At 35.9% G+C, this 25,542-nt stretch overlaps 1 protein-coding gene across 3 annotated transcripts in view; it reads right to left on the reverse strand.

Annotated features, from left to right (window-relative positions):
• The window catches only part of LOC123307452 (multiple C2 and transmembrane domain-containing protein-like), a 123,342-nt gene that overhangs the window by 76,540 nt on the left and 21,260 nt on the right, over positions 1–25,542 (reverse strand). The window contains exon 1 of one of the 3 annotated variants that reach the window (XM_044889774.1): positions 21,973–22,135. The exons of 1 other annotated variant lie outside the window; for it this stretch is intronic. In XM_044889774.1, the coding sequence (XP_044745709.1) occupies positions 21,973–22,051 (79 nt within the window). In that variant the 5' untranslated portion in view covers positions 22,052–22,135. Of the gene's footprint in view, positions 1–21,972; positions 22,136–25,542 lie in introns of those variants that run through there. One more of the 3 variants, XM_044889776.1, reaches the window with a different exon arrangement.

The following is a 25,542-nucleotide window of genomic DNA, read 5'->3' on the forward strand; positions in this document are numbered from 1 at the left end:
AATTCTCATGGAAATCGTGAATTTATCTGCGGAATCAAATAATCAAAATAACTCAAATGAATAAACTAAAGTCTAATGATATAGATTTTAAGAAAATATGTGAAAAAGAAAACCACTACCTAAAATTATTGCTCGAAATGTCCACCGCCTTGTTCAATACATTTTACACATCGTTATCGTACGTACACGTTTTATATTATGAAAATGAAGTTTTTCAAAAATATAAGGACTTCATACTGAAAAAACCTTTTTATCACTGTGGTAGGAGTAAAAAATCTCCATTGCTTTTGTATATTGATCTTCTGAAAAATTTTGGAAAAGAACTCCTGTCCAGTCAACCAAATATAACTTCAATGATGTTCAGGAAATTCGTAAATTCGTAAACACGACAGAGGGTCAAGTAGGGTGTGGTGAAAATACAATTTTTGTGCATAGGATCCCAAACGTGCCAAAGCTCCTGAAATTAGGTCGACTCACTTAATCGGGCTTGTATAAGTTTCCATACGTGTGCTATTATAGTTCGTATACGCAAAGAATACAATAACACCACTTCAATTCAAAATATTGTCATTGAATATTTCTCATGACGACTGTTCATCATACCGGGATCGTATAAGTTTTCTTATAGTACATTTGAGGTGTATAAATCGAAAAGATGACAAAATAAATTGTCAAGCTCTTCAACTGCAGCGTTGCCAAATTTTCGGACTAGATGCGTCGGTCAACTATACGGATTATATACATCAAGTTCATGTCGCTCGAAGCGCCCTCGCACTGGCCGAACCCTGAAGTTTTCTGTATATAATAACGAGTATAACCGACTTTTCAGACCCACCTGAAAATTCACCCCTAGCATCCCCTAACCCCCCTTATAATGATTCTATGGTCGAACGTTACCAGACCCGGAGCCGGGTCTGACAACGTCACTTTTGGACTGAAAAGTCGGTCGAGTATACCGTTTTGGGTCTGTATATGCGGTCGAACAAATCTATTATATACAGGATGATGAGAATATTTTGTGGGCGAATAGGTGATGCTCTACTTTATTCGATATTTATCATGTGAAAAAACTTATTTCGGATATCGAAAGCAGAAGGTGAATCTCGATGATATCTCTCATCTACCCAACAGTCATGTAATAAAAAATATTTAAGTGTATAAATAGTATGACATTCATAACTCGTATAATTCCACGACGATGTTGTGTTATGAAGCTTCAATATTTGAAATGGAATAGGAAAATAATGGACATAAATCATTGAAAATTCTTTTTTTTTATTCAATGGTCGATAACACTATATACTGACTTATTACTTGATTTTCACTGAATATAGTTGGATAAATCAGTACGCGTCTATCGATCCAACAATATGAAATTACAGCTGAAGCAAAATAACACATAAAAATCAGATCATTATTCCGTATGGCTTCATTATAACCATTCATCAGATTTCGTTCGAATTTAGTTAATATTTGAAAGTTATACTCGGAAATAAATGAATTGGAAATACAATATGAAATCATATATAAAACTGAATTTTTCATGAAAATTTTTGATGGTTTATATTCATTATTTTCCACATGATTTTTTTAAATAAGCTTTACGATACGACATCATTGTAGGCTTATCAGAATTATGGCCATAGTGTTTTAATACAACCATATTTTCATTTACATAACTGGTTGAGATTATGAAAGACATTGTCAAGAATTACTCAAAGCTATCTTTCTCCGAAATATAGTATTTAAATATTATTTATGTCCAATGGAGTTTGTGCATTACATTTTTCATTTTCGATATGTTCTCATCTGAATTATATATATGTTACGGCTAAAGATAGGTGTGAACATAAACTTAAGATTAGCCGGCTAAACTTAGGTTTAGCTTCGGGTATTGGCTAATGTTAGTTTCTTCTATCTTTAGCCGGCTAAACTTAAGTGTAACCACATCCCATCGGCTTAAAATGTACAAGGCTTGAGGGGCGCAAATTTTCGGCAATTATAAAGGAATGTAAAGAAATAGTAATACGAGTATAATCAAACTATTAATGCAATGCATTTTTTGTATTAATTTCACATATTTTAATAGCAGAAAAGCATTCTGTTAAGCAGTTGAGAAATTGGAGAATGAACATATACTTGCTTCAACTGTGTTTCAACGAATTCTTATTGACGAATCTAAAAATCTAAACGCTTGATGACAAAATTCGAGAATTTCTATTTTCAGTGTGAGGGAAAACTGTAGTGTTAATGATTATTTTTCATCTTGTTGTTATTATTCATAATTTGAGGGGAATTGAAAGAGCAAAAGGAGAGAATGATGCCGCGAACTTCTTCATCAAAATACCAAAGGTCAAATTCTAGAAAAATATGAGTAGAAGTACCCAATCTTGTTTGTAGTTAACCGGATTATTTGGCTGATGAGTTTTACGATGACGGATGAATGCACAATCCACCGGGATGATTCATCAAGGGTGGCGTATTTTGGAACCCGTATGTTCAATGACTCGAGAAGAAATTTTTAACAAAATCAGCAAGAGAAAGTGTTTTCAACTATGTTCATGTTCATAGTTTTTTTTTGTTCTTTTTTGCGAAAGAACTGGTTCGAAAGAAATTGCAACTTTAGAAATATAGTTCCTATTTCGTAATTTTTCCCTAAACCCAATTATTGAATGGTAGGGAAAATATAATTTTGTTAACAGGAAGAATTTTCTATGTCTAATATCTCATTTCCTTGTGGGTTCATATTATGGTTTTTCATAAATTGGGCTTGATTTGAAGAGCATTAATCTCCTAAACAGATGAAAATAACTCGTTAAATGTTAAATTGAAAACCCATGGGCGTTATGTAATACAATCCCAATACATTTGATGCTTTTTTGCATATTTCAATTCTGAAAATTTAAACACAAAAGTGGCCGTGTGCGTTCGTTCTCTCACATCCGACCATTCATGATCCATCACCTCTCCGCGTGTCCATCGAATACATTTTTAGCCGTTCCGTTTTGGGTAATGTGCACATTAGCCGGCTAAAGATGAAATGCCCTGACGCAGATGAATATTTTATCGAACTTTAACCGATCCTCGAATATAAACCTAAGTTAAGCCGGCTAATCTTAAGTTTATGCTCACACCTATCTTTAGCCGTAACATATATATTATCGTCTGATACATATATTATATACAGGATGATGAGAATATTTTGTGGGTGAATGAGTAATGCTCTACTCTGTTCGATGTCCATAATGTGAAAAAACTAATTTCGAATTCTGAAAGCTGGAGATGAATCTCGATGATATCTCTCATAATCTCGGCAGTCATGTATATAAAGAAATATTTTTGTGTATAAATAGTATAGAATGTATGATTCAGATAAGTCCTCGGTGATATTTTGTTTTAGTGCTTCAATATTTAATATGCAATGCAATGGAAAAATAATGAACATAAATCATTGAAAATTCCCAAATTTCCTGTCGAAAATACAGCGAAAACATACTGAAAGCAAAACCCTTGCTTCAGGAGAGTTGAACTGTTTGAAAATAAATTTTTCATCGATAACAAGAAACCTTAAGAACATTCTGAACCTTAGAATTGAATTTCTGATAGGCGGTAAAATTGAAAGCAACTAGAACAATTGCTATTGTAATCAATTCAGTGTTCACTATACAAAAGCCCAAAGTTTATGGTCTCATTATGTTCTGTTGTAAAGTTATGCAAGATTCCATCTTCCACTAAAAACATAACATAACTATCATCAAAATTCATTGTACACTATGGGAAAGACTTTCGATAAGTACTGATGTTTTCAAAATATGCCTTGTTTTGAGGGAAAAATTGGAGAACGTCACAAAATATTATAATATTGAATAACTTAACAATGAGAGACGATTGGATCATACTCTAGTTCTTTGTTGCAAATTGCCGTAGGATAACTCTGTGAAATTTGGCCAGAGAAAGCTTGCAAAACCTTGTATATTAAATAAACAGAACATGAAAATGATGACGAAAGTATAATTTTCATGGCATCATTCTCATATTTTCGGAGTAAACGATTTTGAAAAAGTAAAGATTAGCTTTCCTTGCCAATAAATGACAAATAGACAGGTGCTATTTTCGGCTTCATAAAACTACGTTCCGAAAATCAAGGATAGAAATATGTATACTGTTTTCAAAAAACATCCCAGCATCCATAGAAATTTTAATATGAAGATAGGTAGTCCATGGAGTATCTACGAGTATGCAGTGTGAAGAAGCCAAATGGAATAAATTCATTATTTGGGTTTTTGTACATCTTTATATAAGATCCCAAAACACTTGAAATTTCAATTATAAATTGATATTCACCAATGTGAAAATATGTGATCTCTACCTTCAAATCTCTTTGAGTGACGATTAACACACCTAATTTTCAATTTCGAAGTACATATGGGCTTGTGATATTGTTTGAGAGGTAGCTTTATTCTCTATCCAAAAATTATTTCGAAGTTTCTGGCAAAGAAAGATAAAATCAAACTATCTGATTATCGAAATTCCGTAGAATACAACCAATATACCCTCGATTATTATCATTGAGTACAGGGTGGGCAAAATTCGTTGTCTACTGAAGAGATCTCGAGAACTATAGCAGCTAGAAGAAATCGGATGACACATTCTCGAGCTCTTTTTTCCTTACTATTCCAAATCTGAAAACAGATCCAGCCTAACTGTCATAGATTTTGAGTTATGAACGAAAATTGAGAAATTGTCATTTTCAATGAAGCTGAATAACTCGCTTATTTGAACTCGTATTCGAAATCCGTTGTTACATACAGTTGGCACTTTTTTATGAGGATTTCAAATATGATATTAAGAAATTTTTCGATCCAGTCATTTTCGAGATACGAAAGGGATTTCTGATTTTTCAAATATAAACTATAGTTGAAAGTTCTTTCATCTTGCTGCAATTTTTTTGCTGATTCCAAAAATGTTTCATATGTTGCTATCCACATAAATGTTACACGAAAAAAAAATTCAATCCTTTTTCCTGCTTTTCGATTCTCTGTTGAATTATAAGTGGGCTGGGTAACCATAGCAACCGTTGAATATGCATTAAATTTCGTGAACATGAGCCTCTTTGATTGAAATCAGGGATTGCTGAATAAATAGTTCGATAATTAATTTGCCATCATTTGTTCTCGCGATGTTTGGCATGTTTATCTTACGAAGGTTCACAATTCTAACACTACCGTTGACAGAAGTACCTATTTTTCATCAAAATTATAATTATAGATAGCTATCGTATTTTATTTATGATATTACTGACTCTTAAAGTTTCTTTCATAAATAGAAAAACGATAATTGAATAAATTTTCTTCTTTAATAATCAGTCTTTTACTCTCTTTAAAAGGATATTGATCTCGATATCGATATATAAAAGAAATAATTATTCGTCAGTCGGTGATTCCTATCACAGAAGGTTGAATTCACATGGGATTATGAGGAGTTCACGAACCACAATACATTTTCAATGGTCGCTATAGTTACGCCAGCCTACTGAAAATTCAATTTTTATTCTTACGTTATATTCATGTAAATAGCGACATATGATACATTTTTGAAATCAGCAAAAAAATTTCAGCAAGATGGAAGCACTTTCAACTATAGTTTACATTTGAAAAATCAGAAATCTCTGTCGTACCTCAAAAATGACTGGATCAAAAAATTTATTGATATCATATTCGAATTCCTCATAAAAAAGTGCCTGTAGAACGTAACAACAGATTTCGAATACGAGTTCAAATAAGCGAGTTATTCAGCTTCATTAAAAATGACAATTTCCCAATTTTCGTTCACAACTCAAAATCTATGAACGTTAGTCTGGATCTGTTTTCAGTTTTGGAATAGTCAGGAAAAAAGAACTAGGGAATGTGTCGTCTGTTTTCTTCTAGCTGCTGTAGTCCTCGAGATCCCCTCAGTAGACAACGAATTTTGCCAAGCCTATACATATATCGAATACTGAGTGTTATATGTATAGGGTTAGAACTATTTATAGGTGTACTACAGGGATATCGAAAAGCGTTAGAAATTCTTCTTTTGTTTTCAAGTTATAAGTGAAAACTCATTTTTCGGCTCTTCGTACTAGTGCCTCTATTTCGTAAAGTATCAGTGATATCGAAAAACAAATGTTACATTCTACAGACACTTTTAATGTAGAATGCAGAGGCATAGTCAAAATTTTTTTCACTCCGCCACTGCAGTGATAAGGTGAGTGATAACTTTTATTGTTTTAACTATCAACTTTGTATTATTTTTACATATTCCAGTCACATATTCCTATCTGATCCAGAATATATAACATACGTTGTGTCTCTGATTGTTCTTCCAATAAAAAAAACTCAAAAACTAGATCGGTCTAGTTGGCAAGTCATTTCATTGATAGTATGACAATGAACTTTATGCTCCTAAATTGTGTTAGGTTATTGAATGACACAGGCTTTGCCGTTACTGGATTTCCTCAGATGTTAAAATTGTAACAACCTTGTAGATTCTAAAGAATAAACCTCAATATTATTACTAATATGAGAGATTCTTGAGATCACTTTCATTCCGGATATTTGAAAGGATGAAAAATTTCCCAATATGAAATGAATCACTTTCGGGAAATTTCATAAACTTGTATTCAACTGAATATGTTCCGAAACCTTCCCAACTAGTAGATAATCTAAATACTAGTACCACAGCCTTTTCAAACACCTTCACAAATAAGGCTGTGCCAGTAGGTGAATTGGTAAATATGAAATAGTCAGAGAAATAATTTCCTCATTTCCGAGCATCTTCTCGAATATCCGGAATAAAAGTGATCTCCAAAATCTCTTATAACATAGAAGCATGAAGTTCATTATCATATTATCAATGAAAATGACCAATTTGTAATAAATCGGAATAAGAGAATTCGAATTATTTTGAGATAATTGAAAAGAGGTATAGCTAGAATTTTTATACATTGTTGCAGCCGTGCTGCAGAGGCGATTTTTAGTTGGACATACGATACTTTGAGGCGCTTGAGATCAGACGGTATTAAGTCGCGGGAATTTAAATAATAGCCAGCTCGATAAGAGTTGAAAGAGTTAGTGTCACTCAGTCAGAAATTCTGCAGATATTGATACAATGTACGTTTTCGGAGAGCAACCGGCGATCGCCGGCCTATGTAATTGATTCCAATATCCGGTGATAAGGACTTCAGAACGGGTGAAAACGGTCAGTCATGTAGATTAAGAAAGATTTATTAGTCTGGAGACCCTGAGAGGAAAACAGTTCTCAGAATTCGAAGTAGCCGAAATTTTCTTGTAACCACCCAGCTTGGGAACGCTGATTTTTCAACTCAGTGATCAATGATCGTCCAATGATTTCGATTTTGTGACGTTTTGGTACCACCCATAGCGTGGGAGAGAAAGACCGGGGAAAAATTACATCAAAAAAAGTTAGTCAGTCGGTCCGGGGAGCGTGATCAAAAATAATACCCCTTCAAGTCGGTCCGGGAACGTGATCTGTAAAATATCGAAAAATATACCCCTTCGATTCGGTACGGATAAGTAGAGAAGTTATAAATCTTTTGTAGAGTCAGTCAGTAAGGAAGAAGTATAGGGACTTAGAATAATCAGGTTTTCACGAAGTAAGAGAAAAGTCTAGGTAGATCACGGAATAGAATCAGAGACTCGGTCGGCTCATAGATATTTGGAAAAGTTCAGTGTAGAGAAAAGTCCAGTCCTTTGTTTTTGTTGATTTTGTTCAAGTAGAACCGGAATATCAGGAATTTGGTAGTTGAAGAAATTTGGAAATAATTTGAAGTTAAAGTCAGTTTATCGGAAATCAGTAAAGTAGCATTCGAGGAGTGATCGTCTATTTTGATTCGTAGTACGACCAGATATAAAATTGTGTTGAAATTTTGGATAGGGAATTTTAAAGCGAAAAACGTTTGCGACGGAAAAGTGCGGGAAGTTCGGTTGAGTGTAAAGAATTCGCCGATAAGTGCGGGTAAAGTCTGGTGTCGAAAAGTTTTCATCGGCAGCGTCAGACAAACAGCAGTCGCAGAAAAAGGTAGAAAGTTCCAATTTTTATTCGTCCAGAGTCTTGAAAGCTCCTCTAAAATTCATTGATAAAGTATTGATTTATTATTGAGCGCTAAGTTGGGAAGTTGAATTTTAACCCAAGATTTTGGTTATGAAAGTATGTTTTATTGTTTTGCGCTTATTTGCATGTGTTTAAGAAATTGAAGATTTTTGTTGGTCGTCTTGGACCGAGTACGAATTTGTAGAGAAGTTCCAATTTTTTTTATTTTTTTCCAATAGATTTATTTGTTAAAGTTTTTCCTGAGTTTCATTTAAACTTCTCCCCAGAAATAATATCAACTTCAAGACCTGTCCTTCGTGCGACGGGCCGGATCCACACATTTTTTTTCCCTTTCGAGGGCCTTCAATTTTTGTGTATCTAACATCTAAAAATAATCACCCCATGATCAGTGGAAAGCCGCTCTTCTACTGATCGAGATACTGGGGTGCTTTATTACACTGGTGACAGCTAGGTGGGATTTAAGTTGATTTTTCTGGGGTAGAATACTAAATTGTTTTATTTGAGAAGTTTTAAAGTTTTAGTTGTTTCTGAAGCGAGTCGAGTTAAAATCCAACAATTCAGTCGGCGCCATTGTAGAAGTATTGAGAGAATTTTGTTTTAAGAATTTTTGGGGTTTATTAAGGGTTGATTGATGGATTTACTTGCGATTATATCAATGAATTTGAGGACTTTCGGATGAAGGAACTCTGAGTTATTTCTATTGCCAAGAATAGTTTCATTTTGCGTCGATTTTTGTTTGTTTCAAGAGAATAATCGAGTTATTTTGTTAAAAGTGATAAGTAGAGTCGGGAACAGAAATTTTTGTTTTCGTTCAAGTCTAGCTGCCGTGATATTAGAGAAAGTTGAGTAGAGTTGGATAAAAGTTCGTTAGTTACTCTTCGTTGTAGTGGATCAGAACTTTATTTTAAAATCGGATAAGTTATCAAGTTCTAATCGGGAGATAGTTGGAAAATTTTATTCGTGAAGAACGTTGGTGTTCAATAATTTGTGGAAGATTTAATTAATCGATTGATGGAAACGTTAAGAAAAATTGATAAAGTAGTTGATCAGTATTGAAGATTTGAGTTTAAGTTTTCGCGACAATTTTATTGTTTTGAGGGTGCATTCTTGGCTGATGGTGAAAGATAATTTTTTTCTTTTATTGTTTTCAGGTGAATTATTTTTTTGAAGTGTATATTACTGTGTGTTTTGAAATTTTTGATTTTGCAGGAATTTGATGGTTTTGAAGTGAATAATTTTTGAAATTCAATCAATTACGTAGGATTTTGAACGCAAAGTTGTGCGCGCGGATTTATTGAATTTAGACTTGTAGTTTATCGAAAAATTTTAGAAGAAAAGTCGTCAATCAAGTTATAATTCTTCGGCGTGTTTAATAATTCCTTTTGTGTTTATCAGTGATTAGTTGAATGATCGGTTATTTTGTTATAAAAAGTGGGTTTGAGAATTAGTTAATTTCATTCAAGTATTTTTGCGAAATTAAAGTCAATTTAGAAAAAGCAGATAAGAAAAATTGAGACGTTTTAAATGCTGTTTTATTAGAATTTGAACACGGATTTAAGGAAATTATTTGAATTATTTTTTTTGTTTTTTCAATTTGGAGGCTAAAATAATTTTGAATTTCGGTCATTTGAATTAAATTGGTTTCAATTAAGTGAAATTTGGAATTTGTGAGTCAAGTTGAGTGTTTTGAGCAAATAAACGTCAGAATATTTCGGAATTTTAAGTCAGTTGGATGTAATATTTGGATCGGTTTGATTTACAGAATAATTCGGAAAGTTAGGACAAGATAGGGTTGCAGGTTTTTTTTTCAGGACATTGTTTAATGAATTTTATTTTTGCTGTTGAGATATAATTTTTTTTCAGGGCGTTAATTATTTTTGGGATCACATTTGCGTTCAGGATAATATATTTTTTTGGTGATATAATTTTTCTTTCAGGACGTTAATTATTTTTGGGATCACAGTTGCGTTCAGGATAATATTTTTTTTTGGTGATATAATTTTTTTTTCAGGGCGTTAATTATTTTTGGGATCACAGTTGCGTTCAGGATAATATTTTTTTTTGGTGATATAATTTGTCTTTTAGGGCGTTTCCATATAAGATTGATATAATTTTTACTAGGGAGAGTATTTGGCGTTTATAGTTTGATTAATTCTATCGTGTGTGCGCAGCGTATTTTGGGATTTTTTTTTTTTTGAATAGGAATACTTGATTCATACTTTGAAATATCGTGAATCTGATATAATTGTTTTGATTTCCTCGTTTAATTTGCGGAGTTTAAAGATAGTTTTCGGATTAAATTGTTATTGAGGTTATTCACAAGGTTTTGAAACATGTTGCCGGCGGCTAGTGCTAGTGCTACCACCCCTGCGGTGGCTGAGAAAGATGTTATGAGATTTCCGTTTATGTATTCGTTGGGGATGATTGCGACAACCCTTGATAGTTTTTCGGGAAAAGACGCGAAGCGGTACTTCGACAAATTAGAGTTGAGATCGAAATTGGACGGATGGAGTGAGGAAGAAACCCTTACTCTATTGAAATTAAAACTGACAGGCGCGGCGTACGAATATTTTAAGTCTGATGAGGCGTATGATAAATTGAAATACTCGGAATTGAAACAGCGGCTAATTTTAAAATTTACCCCATCAAAATTGCCAGGGGAGAGTCAGTGGAATTTAAGTCGTTGTTTCCAGCGACATGATGAAGATGTTTCATCATTTTGTACTAGGCTGCGGATTTTAGGCGCGGAATTACTCCGGGAAGATTTGGGCGGAGCATCGCTAGACGAACAAGCGGGAATCAAAAAGAAAAATAAAGAGTTGATATTAAATCAGTTTAAAACAGGGTTGCGCAAAGACTTGATGAAAGATATGGGGGTAGCTTTATTAAGAGAAGAAAATCTAGATTTAGAAAAAGCGGAAGGACTGGTCAAATTACAAGAGACCGCAACAAGGATGATACAAGGAAGGACATCAAATATGAGGGTATCGGCGGTAGATGCAACGGAGGGATGTCAACATTGCGGGAAAAAGGGGCACGACTCGAAGGATGAAAGGGGGAATATTAGAAAATTTGCAGAGACAAAGAAGAATACAGCGCAATGTTATTCTTGTGGTAGACCGGGTCATTTTGCGAGAGAGTGTAGGAATAATAACAGATCAGGGCAAAGGACGCAGGGAGGTTGTTATAGTTGCGGACAAAAGGGTCATTGGGCTAGGGATTGCCCAAGACAAAATCGTCAGGGACGAGAGAATTTTTCGAAAAATAGAATACGGAGAACTACACCCCCTGGAGGAGGGGGTGAAGCAAATATGGCCTGGGGTCAACGTGAAAGCAAGGAGATAGGAAGAAATGCTGATAAGGAAGGGGGGCGAAGTACGGGAGCTATTCCTAAACGATCGCCTCCATTTTCGAGGGGGTCTCAGTCGAGGAGACAAGAAGATTTAAACGGGGAGGGCCAAAATCCAACTGCCGGGATAGTGGCCGGAAATTTTTAAAAGGGCAGGTTTATTCGGGGATGCCAGGGGGGCATGTATATAAGGGGGAAAGTAAGAATCGTTCGGTAATGGTGATCCCGGAAGTGAATTCCGGAGGGTTATTTGATGCACCTCACATGATTAAATTAAAGATAAATGGAAGGACGAGGCGTTGTTTGGTAGATACAGGAGCCGCGGTGACTCTTGTAAATAGGAGTATAATTCCAGAAGATGGAATAATAGAGAGGAGGTCGACTATCGGTTGACGAGTGTAACAGGTCATAGTTTACGTACCTGGGGTACGGCCAATATTTTGGTGGGACCTGTAGGAGGAAAGTTAGGTACAACTTGGACGGCTATTTTGTGTGATGACGCTATGTTAGGGAACGTCCAAGTTATTTTAGGGAGAGATTTTCTCAGTGCAAATGAGGCACTTATTAGTTATGAAGGGGAGCCGTCCGTTATGATGTGGGGTAGGAGATTCGAATTTTTGAATAAAAGGGATATAGAAAGCGAATTATGTGCGGAAGATGAAGATAGTAAGGGATTTACCGGAACGATTCAAGTCAACGGAAACTTCAGGGAAGTTGTTCGTAGGAAAACCGGATTTGAGAGGAACGCAGGGAAAACTGTACTGGAGGATAATGTCAAAAGTGACACAAATGGGGAACGGTTAAGGGAACCGAAGGACAATGTGGAAATTAGGGCACAGTTTAAGGAGTCCGGTACGCAGACGGAGAATTTCGAAGGTATAAAGCCAAAGGTGAAATTATTTAAGGATGCCAGTGTCCAAGTGGGAGTTAAGGGTAAAACGGAAAATGAACAGAATAACAAGGGAATCGTTGACGGAATTGATAGGACAGTCGGTACAGGAACAGGTGGTTGGGTCCTGCCAGCTAGTTCCGCGGTAGGACTTGCGGAAGGAATTCAAGAGGATTTAGGAATTCGTAATGAAAAATTCAAGGGGAGACCGGAACAGGACTTGGTAATAATACTTCCAAATAAAAATATTAGGAATTTTGGAAATGGACCGAGAAATACGGAAATGGCTGGGAATAACACTGGGTACCAACGTGAAAAGTGGTCAGGGAATAGCGAACGCGTGCCAAGGACGGTCGCGACGGAGGAATGCCAGTTGGCAGAATCGAATATGGGAATAATCGATAACGTAGAGCAGATGATCGACGTAGATCAGGGGCGTAACTGGGAAACTGATGTTTGCCATGAACAAAGGAGTTGCATGGAAGGAACTGGGAAGGAAATTCGGAAGAATTTGAAAATTAGTACCGGTTATACTAGGAAGAAACAGAGAGATGAGGATGATAACAGGGAACAAGGAAAAAGGTGCAAAGAGAAGTTTACTGAAATAGTAGTGGATACGAACGAAGTGGAGTATCAAGAGGAAAACAGACCCAGGGGGTCGAAATCAAGTAAACGAGTATCATGGGACGTCAATACAGAGGAAGATCAGATGATGGAATTTAGGGTAGGAGACTTGGTATATTTCAAGGAGGTATCTGAAAAATTGGGAAAGAAATGGTTAGGGCCATACAGGATCAAGGAAGTGTTTGATTCGGTAACCTGTAGGATACGAAAATGTGGGGGATGGGAGAGCAGAATTGTTCGAGTAAACAGGCTGAAGCCTTATGTCGCAAAGGTTCGGAAAAAGCGCCCTGACAAACATTTGTCAGGAAGAGAGGAAAGATTTGAGGATTTTAGTGAGACAGATTCGGAAATAGGGAAACCTCGGAGGTTTCATCCGATAATGGTTCCACAGGGGTATGGGAGACATAGACGGAATTCAGACACGGGATTAGAGAGCAATGATGAGGAGGAGGTAATGGAGAACGATCAAGAGGAAGCAGAAAGGGTGGTAAGGAGGTCTACCAGGATTAGGCGTCCCCCAGATAGATGGAGCCCAACCTAATCAGATGGGAGATCAGGGTAGCGGCAGGAAAATCTGTAGGATTGACCTGTCAGGAGAAGTGAATCGACTCCTGCCCTTTCGCAGATTCCACGGGCTCTCACTGACCCGGAGAGTCACAACCTGAAAAGGGTCTTCTTCTTCTTCTTTTTTTTTCTGGGTAGTGGCAGGACATTTTGGCTGATAGTCCTGAAAAAGGAATAATCGACCTTTCCCATTCCACAGATTATAACATAAGTAGAATAACGAGTAGATCCGGTAATAATGACTCATAGTGAGGGAAGTATGAACGGTATAAAGAGGAGTTTCTTAATTTTTTTTTGCGTCAGATGGGCGCCAGGAAGTATTATAACGAAGTAAGATGTTGAATAACCCCTATTCAGTAATAGCAGTTGGTTAATTTTCGTTCAGATTGAAATCATTCAAGATCGTTTGCTCTATTCAATATGAGAAGTTTTGGGAGAGACACCGTCGAGTTAAAGTATTTTTAGTTAAGTTCAGCTAGAGTCATTATTGAGTGATAGATTTTCATAGGAGCAGTGTCATTTTCGGTTGTGTTAGGAGCTTCATGTTGGAAGTTAGATTAACGATATAGGGGTTAATTGTGATTTGCTGATGGATGATTTTAAATATCATCAATAAAGAATATCGGAAGTAGATGAAATGAGAAAGAAATAATCCTTGACGGAAAAGGATTATGAAGAAGCGTTGTGGTCACCCTTTAACGTGAGCACAACGTTCTGCATGCTTTTACGATAAGGTCGAGTTTCGTTGATATAGTTATGATAGGTTTTTTTTTTATGATTATTGTTTTCTCCATGATTAAATTGCATGCTCATGGGAGATTAATTGTTTTGTATGATTTTGCATGCGTTTTTCGTTTCTTGTATTCAGTCGATAAATTGGTTTTGGTCAATCAATATCCCAAAGAAGGTATCTTTGAAAGACAATCCATAGCAGATTTTCAACCAGAAGGAAGGTATAATAATCAGGTCATCATCAGTGGGATAACCTCTGAATGGTGATTAACCTTAGTTACCAGGTGGCGACGGCGATAGTATATCATAGTGCGGAAAACCGGATATTGCGGCTATTTCATCAGAAATGTTGAGAATCTTCATGAACTCGAAAAGTTGTGCGTCAAAGAATTAGAAAGAAGAAATGAGAGACATTCAACTCAATATGTGAACGTGTGCGTACGAGGGTATTCTGAACTGATCAAGTGCGGTTTATGGAACAATGTTGGTCCGTATTCAAGGCTCGAAATTCATCATTCATGATGACGTAATCGTCATCAGTAGAACGACGATGGTTCAGCTTAAAAAGGTTCTTCGAGAGATGCGAGTGGGAGGCAACCAGAAGAGAATTAGATTAGAGACGGCGGGACATAGACTGTCCACTACATATTTTGGCCATCAAAAAGGAATAGGATAAGCTCACCAAATTGCGATTAATCAAATGCATCACTCAGTAAAGAATGTTTTCAACTTAAGGGAGACGAATAACGGCGAGAAAGTGCGAGCAAATCCAACGTCGAAAGTACGCTACCAAAAACAAATCGAGCAATAACCAGGATTATACCCAATTTTACCAATAGTGATACCACACTGGACTGAGAGACATAGCCGGTAAACGATGCGCCGAATAATGTGCCGCGTCAACAAGGTCGAACTGAGTTTGTGTTTTCGTAACCGAGATGATCATACGATATGGACATTAGCACGGGTTGAACAGTGGCGTTCCGTGTAAAGAAACTTTTTCCACCTGAGGTAACTTTTGGTTTTTCACCTGAAGAGTTATTCCACATGATTCCGAGGATGTCTATGGTTGTGTGAGAATGATGCGAGAGGATGGCAGGAAGCGTAGCAACCAGAGGGTCAGGCTGAAAAATGTGCGCGAAAAGTGAAAAAGCAATTCCGTAAAGTGAAAAAGACTCCATGCTGGAGATAGTGGGGTGTTTAGGGGAAGTGCTAAAAGGGATGAAAAAAAAGACTGATTGATTAAATAATTGTAGCGCAGATTTTTGTTTTTGTTTATTTTATTTGTTTGGGGGTACCTCGGCTCTTTTAATTTTGTTAACACAGTTAAGAGGTACCGGAAGAGTTCTGAAATTTGCTTATATTTTGTGCGAAGAACATACCACCTTAGTCGTTTAGAACAGTAGTAGTCTAAATAATGAGTAATGAACTATGAATTGTGAGACAAATTCGTTTATGAAACTTAAGTTTGTGAATGTTAGTTTTAGGAAAGAGTAAGATGATGGACTTTGGACGAATATATGATGATTTAGGAAAAGTTGTGGCATCCGATGCCAAAACTTTTTAAAAGGGGGGAGTATTGTAATAAATCGGAATAAGAGAATTCGAATTATTTTGAGATAATTGAAAAGAGGTATAGCTAGAATTTTTATACATTGTTGCAGCCGTGCTGCAGAGGCGATTTTTAGTTGGACATACGATACTTTGAGGCGCTTGAGATCAGACGGTATTAAGTCGCGGGAATTTAAATAATAGCCAGCTCGATAAGAGTTGAAAGAGTTAGTGTCACTCAGTCAGAAATTCTGCAGATATTGATACAATGTACGTTTTCGGAGAGCAACCGGCGATCGCCGGCCTATGTAATTGATTCCAATATCCGGTGATAAGGACTTCAGAACGGGTGAAAACGGTCAGTCATGTAGATTAAGAAAGATTTATTAGTCTGGAGACCCTGAGAGGAAAACAGTTCTCAGAATTCGAAGTAGCCGAAATTTTCTTGTAACCACCCAGCTTGGGAACGCTGATTTTTCAACTCAGCAAGAATGATCGTCCAATGATTTCGATTTTGGGACGTTTTGGTACCACCCATAGCGTGGGAGAGAAAGACCGGGGAAAAATTACATCAAAAAAAGTTAGTCAGTCGGTCCGGGGAGCGTGATCAAAAATAATACCCCTTCAAGTCGGTCCGGGAACGTGATCTGTAAAATATCGAAAAATATACCCCTTCGATTCGGTACGGATAAGTAGAGAAGTTATAAATCTTTTGTAGAGTCAGTCAGTAAGGAAGAAATATAGAGACTTAGAATAATCAGGTTTTCACGAAGTAAGAGAAAAGTCTAGGTAGATCACGGAATAGAATCAGAGACTCGGTCGGCTCATAGATATTTGGAAAAGTTCAGTGTAGAGAAAAGTCCAGTCCTTTGTTTTTGTTGATTTTGTTCAAGTAGAACCGGAATATCAGGAATTTGGTAGTTGAAGAAATTTGGAAATAATTTGAAGTTAAAGTCAGTTTATCGGAAATCAGTAAAGTAGCATTCGAGGAGTGATCGTCTATTTTGATTCGTAGTACGACCAGATATAAAATTGTGTTGAAATTTTGGATAGGGAATTTTAAAGCGAAAAACGTTTGCGACGGAAAAGTGCGGGAAGTTCGGTTGAGTGTAAAGAATTCGCCGATAAGTGCGGGTAAAGTCTGGTGTCGAAAAGTTTTCATCGGCAGCGTCAGACAAACAGCAGTCGCAGAAAAAGGTAGAAAGTTCCAATTTTGATTCGTCCAGAGTCTTGAAAGCTCCTCTAAAATTCATTGATAAAGTATTGATTTATTATTGAGCGCTAAGTTGGGAAGTTGAATTTTAACCCAAGATTTTGGTTATGAAAGTATGTTTTATTGTTTTGCGCTTATTTGCATGTGTTTAAGAAATTGAAGATTTTTGTTGGTCGTCTTGGACCGAGTACGAATTTGTAGAGAAGTTCCAATTTTTTTTTATTTTTTTCCAATAGATTTATTTGTTAAAGTTTTTCCTGAGTTTCATTTAAACTTCTCCCCAGAAATAATATCAACTTCAAGACCTGTCCTTCGTGCGACGGGCCGGATCCACACATTTTTTTTCCCTTTCGAGGGCCTTCAATTTTTGTGTATCTAACATCTAAAAATAATCACCCCATGATCAGTGGAAAGCCGCTCTTCTACTGATCGAGATACTGGGGTGCTTTATCACAAATTGGAAAATTACTTATTGGAGGAACAATAAGAGATACGACATATATTATATATTCTGAATCAGAAAAAAATATTGGAATGGAATTTGTGAAAATAACATAGAGTTTATATTTGAAAAAATAAAAGTTACCACCATGGAGTTACCAATGGATTGGCGGACTGAAAATAAAATATTTCGACTACGAACTACATTCTACATGAAAAAATATCTGAAGAATATAAAATTTGTGAAAATTCGATGCAAAAAGTGAGTTTTCTTTATCCACTTCAACTTTTGAGCAATGTATTTGTGACATGAGCTTCATCATAATCACTGCTTGAAATGTACGAAATATCGAAATAACCTAACTGGTGTTTTGTATCTCTATAACTTTTATAGACTAGAAAAAATTCAGTGAAATTAATTTTATCAGTTTTTTTCCCAATGCTTGGTCTACTTCAGGGTGTTCAGAGTTAATTAAATTAAAGGGCCCCTCATTGAGCAAAAAGCATGGCAAAATCGTAGTAGCCATACTTTGTGCTATCAAAGAAATGCCCTCCTCTGATTGTTCACTGGGAACATAAAAATAAAAAAATAAACTGAATTAACCGGATTCGTTTACCTGTTCTATTCAAAAACTTTTTATCTCTAAAGGTAAGCGCACATACATCGGCATCGGACGGACGGCATGGAAGGAACGGCACGGCAGCGGCGGAATTTTTATGAAGGTATCGCACATATAACATCGGAATCGCCGGAGGGCCGGAGGAAAGATTTGTTGCGAATATGTCTTCAAGCGGTGAGGAACTAACGTTTGTTCTGGAGGAAGAAGAGTTTCAAAAGCGAAGGAATCGTAGAAGAATGTGGGTACATGACATATGTAAAAAAGGAAGGATTTTGGAAAATATGTTCATTTATTTCCGCACTTGATGAAGGACGAAAAAAAAAATGGTTGCTATAATTTCTGTCACTTAAATTGTACAGGGTGGGCAAATTTCGATGTTTTAGCACTACAGCTTTTAAACTAGAGGAGAAAGACAAAATCTGATACCCCATTCTCGTTCTCTTTTTCTGAGAAACTTACAATAGTAGTAGTGATTTTTGGCCACTTTCTCTTGTTTTCGAGTTATAAGCAAAAATTGGAAAAATGGCGATTTCGAAATAAATTTATATCTCCGCTAATACTGATGATAGAGCTCTGAAATTAAAACATTATACAGGCACTTTTTTACGTAGAATCCAGTGGCGTGCTCGCCTTTTTAGCAGGATTTTTAATTACGAAGCTATGACCCAAAGTTATGTTTTTTCAAATGAGAACACTAGTTTTTTGTGCAATTTTTTGAAAGCATAATTTTAACTGATTTCAAAAATATATAACATCATATGGTTTGTATCAATAAAAATAATAGAAAATGGTCAAAAACACTTTTTCCCAATATTTCTATGGTTTCAACTTTTGACTCGCCTTTTTAGCAGGATTTTTAATTACGAATTATGACCCAAAGTTATGTTTTTTCAAATGAGAACACTAGTTTTTTGTGCAATTTTTTGAAAGCATAATTTTAACTGATTTCAAAAATATATAACATCATATGGTTTGTATCAATAAAAATAATAGAAAATGGTCAAAAACACTTTTTCCCAATATTTCTATGGTTTCAACTTTTGACGAGCACAGAAAAATAGAGTTTCCTATGACAAAAGCAGTCTCCTTCCGGCAATGTCATTTTTTCTATGCTTTTTACCAATTTTCACAAAATTTGAATCAAGATATATTTCATAAATTTTCATTATAATGAAAGGACTCATAGAAAGAGACACTGATAATTACACAATGCTATATTTTTCTATGCTCATCAAAAGTTGAAACCATAGAAATATTGAGAAAAAAGGTTTCTGACCATTTTCTATTATGAATATTGATACAAACCATACATGATGTTATATATTTTTGAAATCAGTAAAAATTGAGCTTTCAAAAAATTACACAGAAAACTAGTGTTCCCATTTAAAAAAACATAACTTTGGTTCATAGCTTCGAAATTAAAAATCCTGCTAAAAAGGCGAGCACGCCACTGGATTCTACGTAAAAAAGTGCCTGTATAATGTTTCAATTTCAAAGCTCTATCATCAGTATTAGCGGAGATATAAATTTATTCCGATATCGCCATTTTTCCACTTTTTGCTTATAACTCAAAAACAAAGTGGCCAAAAATGACTACTACATACTATTGTTAGTTTCTCAGAAAAAGAGAACGAGAACGGGGTATCAGATTTTGTCTATCTCCTCCGGTTTAAAAACTCTAGTGCTAAAACATCGAAATTTGCCCACCCTGTACAATTCATTATAATTTTGTACGCGCAGTAAAGTTCTCCTGAAAACTCATGCTTTTGCCGTGAATTCGTATGACTACCCGTACAAGCCGCTGCATGTAGAGACTTGTAAAATGACGCAGATGCCGCGGCAATCTCCGATTGGTATCGCACATATGTCGGGATCGGCCGGCACAGCACGCATCGGTCGGAATTTAATTCTGGTTCCTCAATTCCGTCGGATGCGATGCGATGCGATGCCTGCCGTCCGCACATATGTGCGTTGCTCCATTCAGTTCCATTGAAAGTAATTTATTCCGATCCATACCGTCCGTCCGATGCCGTTGTATGTGCGCTTACCTTTAGTGCTATAATGAACCGGTGCAAACAGTTCCACCATTCAGGTATATGCCAATGATCCCTGTATGATGGTTTGTAATTTTGATTGAAGGATCCGGACAACACACGTGCGTTCATTAGAGACCGACGAAACCACACTGCACGTGTAACATCCTGATGGATCCAGTTAATCAGTCAAAAGATCTCGAATCTTGTTTATATTGGATGTTGAGGGATGGATATCTCATTATTATCCCGTATCATTTCCATAGGCTGCTAGGTAACGTCAAGTAATTTATTTTGATCACTCTATGTTGTTCGATTTGGAGAGGAGAAATACCACATATGGGAAATGCCTTTTTTATCATTTAATGATTTCATACGGTATTCAAAATTTAATTCAAAAATTGAAAAATATTTATAATAGAATCTTCAAAAAGAGCTTCTTAACCTTGTTACAACAAGAAATTTTCTTTTACATATACTTCTGTTCCTCCTTACTACAGTTGCCATCCAGATTCTATATCGGAAAATGATCACCACAAACTCCACTGGGATCGGACGGTTCTCACATGACAAAGAATACTCACAATAGACCTGCCTTCATATAACTAAATAACGATGAGAACAGAGCACTATTCATCTACTCGGCGATTCCAAACAACAACAAACTACTGGATAGGCACATCGAAAAGATTTCGAGAAACAGAGACCTCGAGGAACAAATCTGGATACAATTAAAGGGCCTCATATCGAAAAAACTACGAGAGGAATTGAAGAAACTTCAGTTGGAAGAAACTATCTTTAGAGTCATGCAGAAAGCGATACTGCTAGGGATAGCTAGAACGGTAATGAAAAAGAACACCATGCACTTCGACAACAAGTGAGGGGAGATCATGAATCCAAGGGACATCAAGGAGATCAGGAGGAAATAGGAGCCGATCAACATCAGGAAGCTGAGCAGCAGCCTGGACTCGACCATCACCATGAGCCCGAAGACCAAGAAAGGGCTCCAACAGAGCTTAATCATTTGATATCTGACATATCTGGGATAAATAAATGTTCCTCTGGAGAGGAGTGTGAAAGCCGCAAGGCTGAAGTCATAATAATAAGACTATGAGAAAGCATTCGATTCCATACCTCATGAAGTGATACATATTTCAAAAAAATAACTTTTCTTGTAGTGAACGCGAAATTTCATTGACCTCGGTGCAACCGTTTAGGCTTGACAAATTTTTAAATGAATCCATCTTTCACTGAATTTTTCGAAGGACAAGTTTCGACATGCGTATCTTCCAGAAAAATCATCCTAGAGCTGAGAGTGATACATATTCTGAAAGATTAACCCTTCTTGTAATGAATGTCTAAAATTCATCGATCTCGGTGCAACATTTTCGTCTAGAGAATTTTTAACTGACCGCATCCTTATAGGAATTTTCGATGGTCAACTTTCAACACCCATACCTGCCAGAAAAATCAACGTAGTGCTGAAAATGATACATGTTCTGAAAGACTAACTCGCCTAGTAATCAATCTCGAAATTTCATCGACCTCGGCGCATCCTTTTGATCTTGACGAGATTTTAAGTGAATCCTTCTTTTTTGGAAGGCGTATCTGCCAAACATTCTGGAACATATTCTGAAAAGGGAACTTTTCTAGTAATGCTTCCACTACTTTTTTAAATTTTTGTTCATGTACATACTCCTTTCAAATATACATATATATGTGTGTTTCACAAGGAAAAGTCTTTTTAAACACGAATAAATTCTATGTCCTCAACTCTTGACGAGCAGTGTCGCAGTTTACAATTCCAGCAAATTTATTCATTATATCGAATGTTTCACATAACTCACCTTGAATGGTATCGTTCAATCCATTCATTTCACATTCGTCCCGAACATTTATTTCGACATTCTCTTCTATTTTCCTCATGGTGAAATTTTCGTTTCGAATGGAAAACACAGCGAATTGAATGATTAAGAGAATTTCACTGTTCACATTGGCTCAATATAATACGTATCTATGTATATGCCAATTGCCGTTATCGATGAAAAATCGTAATTTCCGTTGCTGAAAAAAAGATTGTGGTACGTCTACTTCCTCCGAAAGTTATTCATAGAAGCGAGGAAAAGGTGCGAATCAGAAGTTCAATAGGAAATATCCAATGGCAATATACAGAGTGTTTTAGGTAGATCAGATAACACTGAAAGATTAACAGGGAGCATTTTGAAATATTTTCAGTTGAACATAATGTATGTTATGATGTCCGATTGGCTAAAAACATTCTCACTTAGAAAAAAATGTTAGAGACTAGAATTTTTCAGGATATATGTTTAGTTAGAGAATCCAGCGGTTAAAGTTTTGTTTTTTGTGAGGGATCGAAATGTGGAATGGGGTGTTTTTCTACTATTATTATCGAAGTACTATCGAAATTTTCCTCTTACAAACAGTGGCTAGCGATTGCAAAAAAAATGGCTGCTGAGGAGAAAAAATTCTTCGATGCTGAATACAGAAATAACCACGTAACCACGTTAATCATCAAAAGGTTCTGGAAAACCAAATGTAATATGTAAGAATGAACAGTGTAATTTTTTTTAAGAAAACAACAAGGAATCAACTCATACACAACCTATATAAAATACTGCACAACTGCAGATAAATGCTCAAACAGGTAAATTTTTATTTCAACTTACGTATCTTCTCATGTATAATTGAGAATATAATCATATACCCTCTACGAAGGGGGGAGGATTGTTGAGTTTTTTGTAATACCAACCCTCACTTATTATGCCAAAAATAAAAAGAACTATTTCTGTACATGATTTGGTAATTAAGGTTTTTTATCAACCCTGTATTCACTCCAAGGTGAGTCTTTGACTCATACAAATATTTCAACAGTAAATTATTGAGGTCAAAAGAAACCCTATAAAGTACCCTTCAGAATAACTAGCTAAATCTGTGATACTACACATCTGTGGATCTTTTAAATAGAGTTGCATTCAAATTTCACAGATATTCTTTATTTTCGAACATCAAATTATTCGAAAACGGCGCATTGTAGGAGCAAATATGAGGAATACCTTTATTTTACAACACGTTCAAATATTCATCAGATAGCGTCCAACTTAGTTTCAAGTGTTGGATTCTTTGAATTTTTGGTATTTTTATGGTACGTAGTGGTCATAATAAGGAAACTGGAAGACGTGGGTGATATCTTGTGTTGTAAAAAGATCCATCAAATAAATTTAAAACTATAGTCCGAAATTCAATTCATTCCATAAAATCGTTTGTGACATAGTTTCAGTGTCATAAAAAATTAAGTTTATGTACCAATAGGCAAGACCAAGACTTTGTTGAAAGAATTGAAGATTCGAATAAGGCAATAGGGAATACTCCTTCTGACGAAATTGATGTATTTTTTATGAATTATCTTTGAAACGTCACATTTTGAAATAACCATTTCAACCGTTTCCCAAAAAAAATTATTTTGAGCACTTAAAAATGAAAAATAAAAATGGGCATGTAAAGTTTAAAGCGTTTTGTGAAATTTGTACAAGCTGGCAACATCGACTGAAATATGCCTTGATAATAAAGGACATCAAATGCATTACCTTGATGAGATAGACAAAGATGACTGTCTATGAAGTCTGCGACGAACGAGGAAGGTCGTAAAACTTTATGGGATTTTTATGGCCAGTTGCTGTTAAAGCTCGCCAGTAAGTACGCGCCTGTAGATCAACAGCTGGTATCTTATAAACAAGCTGATCGGACATTGTTCTTTTAATTGTCTTGTATGCGCTTTTGCCAAATCTTAAACTCCGCACAAAGCGATTTAAATTTTAAAACCCCATATTTGAAGGATGATTGTGAATAGTTTCCGCGGTGAATTTGAAAAAATCATGAATTAAACTCATACTTATTCAGTTTAAACTTGCATATGCAGTGATAACCCAAATTGAGGAGAATTCCCCATTCTGAAAGGGTCAACTCAAACTCTTTTTATAAAAGTTAGGAAAATTTCACTTCACATCAAAATTGTGTTCAACCATTTTTAAAATCTAAGGGCTTCAATCGTTTCAGTAAGCAATGGTTGAGTTGTTGAACCTTGTTTAGTGCACTAAAATGCCTAGAAGTTGTATGCTTTAACGTCGTTCAAGAATTGGATCATTGTTTACTGAAACCAAGAAGATATAGCAATATCTGTAGGCTGTATCTTCTTGACTGAAACGTTAAAAACGGTCATTAATGTACTCAATCTGTGTACAGGGTGGGCAAAATTCGATGTCTACTGAGAGGATCTCGAGAACTATAGAAGCTAGTAGAAAACGGATGACACATTTCCGAGCTCTTTTTCGGAGGAACAAAGAATGGTAAAAACTGCAGTCTCCTACGATACTTCGTTTTTGACTTTGACAATTTTCTAAAGTTCTCATAACTTTCTTGTCTTCGAAGATACTGGTTTGAAGCTTGAACCTTCTACAGGCACCTTTTTTACGTTGGATCCACTATTTTTTCATTTCTAATCATAAGGTGAACTATCATTTTTTAAATGCAAACTTTTACTGAATTTGTTTTTTTGAATTGGAGAAAAATCTTTTGTCAGTAGATTCTTACGTATGGAAGTGCCTAAGAAGGTTCAAGTTTCAGATCTGTCACTTCGAAGACAGAAAAGTTATGAGAACTTTTCGGAATCGTCGTAATCTCAATTTTTGTTTATAACTCGAAATTTAAAAATGATAGGCCGATTCTGTTTGCAGATTTGGATTAGACATGAGAAAAGAGCTCGAGAATGTGTCATCCGTTTTCTTTTAGCTGCTATAGTTCTCGAGATCCCCTCAGTAGACAACGAGTTTTGTCCACCCTGTACTACACGTTCTATTCAGCTATTTGTGAATGTTCGATGGATATAAAACATGAAAACTTGAAAGATTGCATCGAGGTGTCCCAGTTCAATGATACTTTATATTGTTATCGAGGGTCTATGAGAGATAGAGAAGGTTGATTAGGTGAAACTTGTTCTCATTTCGACATCGAAATTCAATCTGTTCTCTCTATAAATCTAATTTCCTCGCTGGTCTCATCTTTCAAAGTTAGAAGCTTAGTTTCGTAAGGAAGACGTGAGAAATTGGATATTCGCCTCGTTCCTCTCGAACAAGAAGGGGAGTATAGAAGATCTTCGGATTTTCATGAATGGGCGGGATTTTCTCTTCGGGAAATCCTCACACTAAACTTTTGACTTCATAAGTCGAAATTCCTCTCGAATGCTATCATAAACAAACAAAAATGATTGGGGAAAAATTTTAAGGGTGATTGTATGTCAAAAAATAGTGTGGGTCTTCCATATCACTTTTTTTAGCAACCCCTGTTTAGATACAGCTGGGGGTCGACGAGACAAGAATTCTGACGAACTCAAAATGACTTTG

This window comes from Coccinella septempunctata, chromosome 2, assembly GCF_907165205.1.
Source record: "Coccinella septempunctata chromosome 2, icCocSept1.1, whole genome shotgun sequence".
NCBI classification, from domain to species: Eukaryota; Metazoa; Arthropoda; class Insecta; order Coleoptera; family Coccinellidae; genus Coccinella; species Coccinella septempunctata.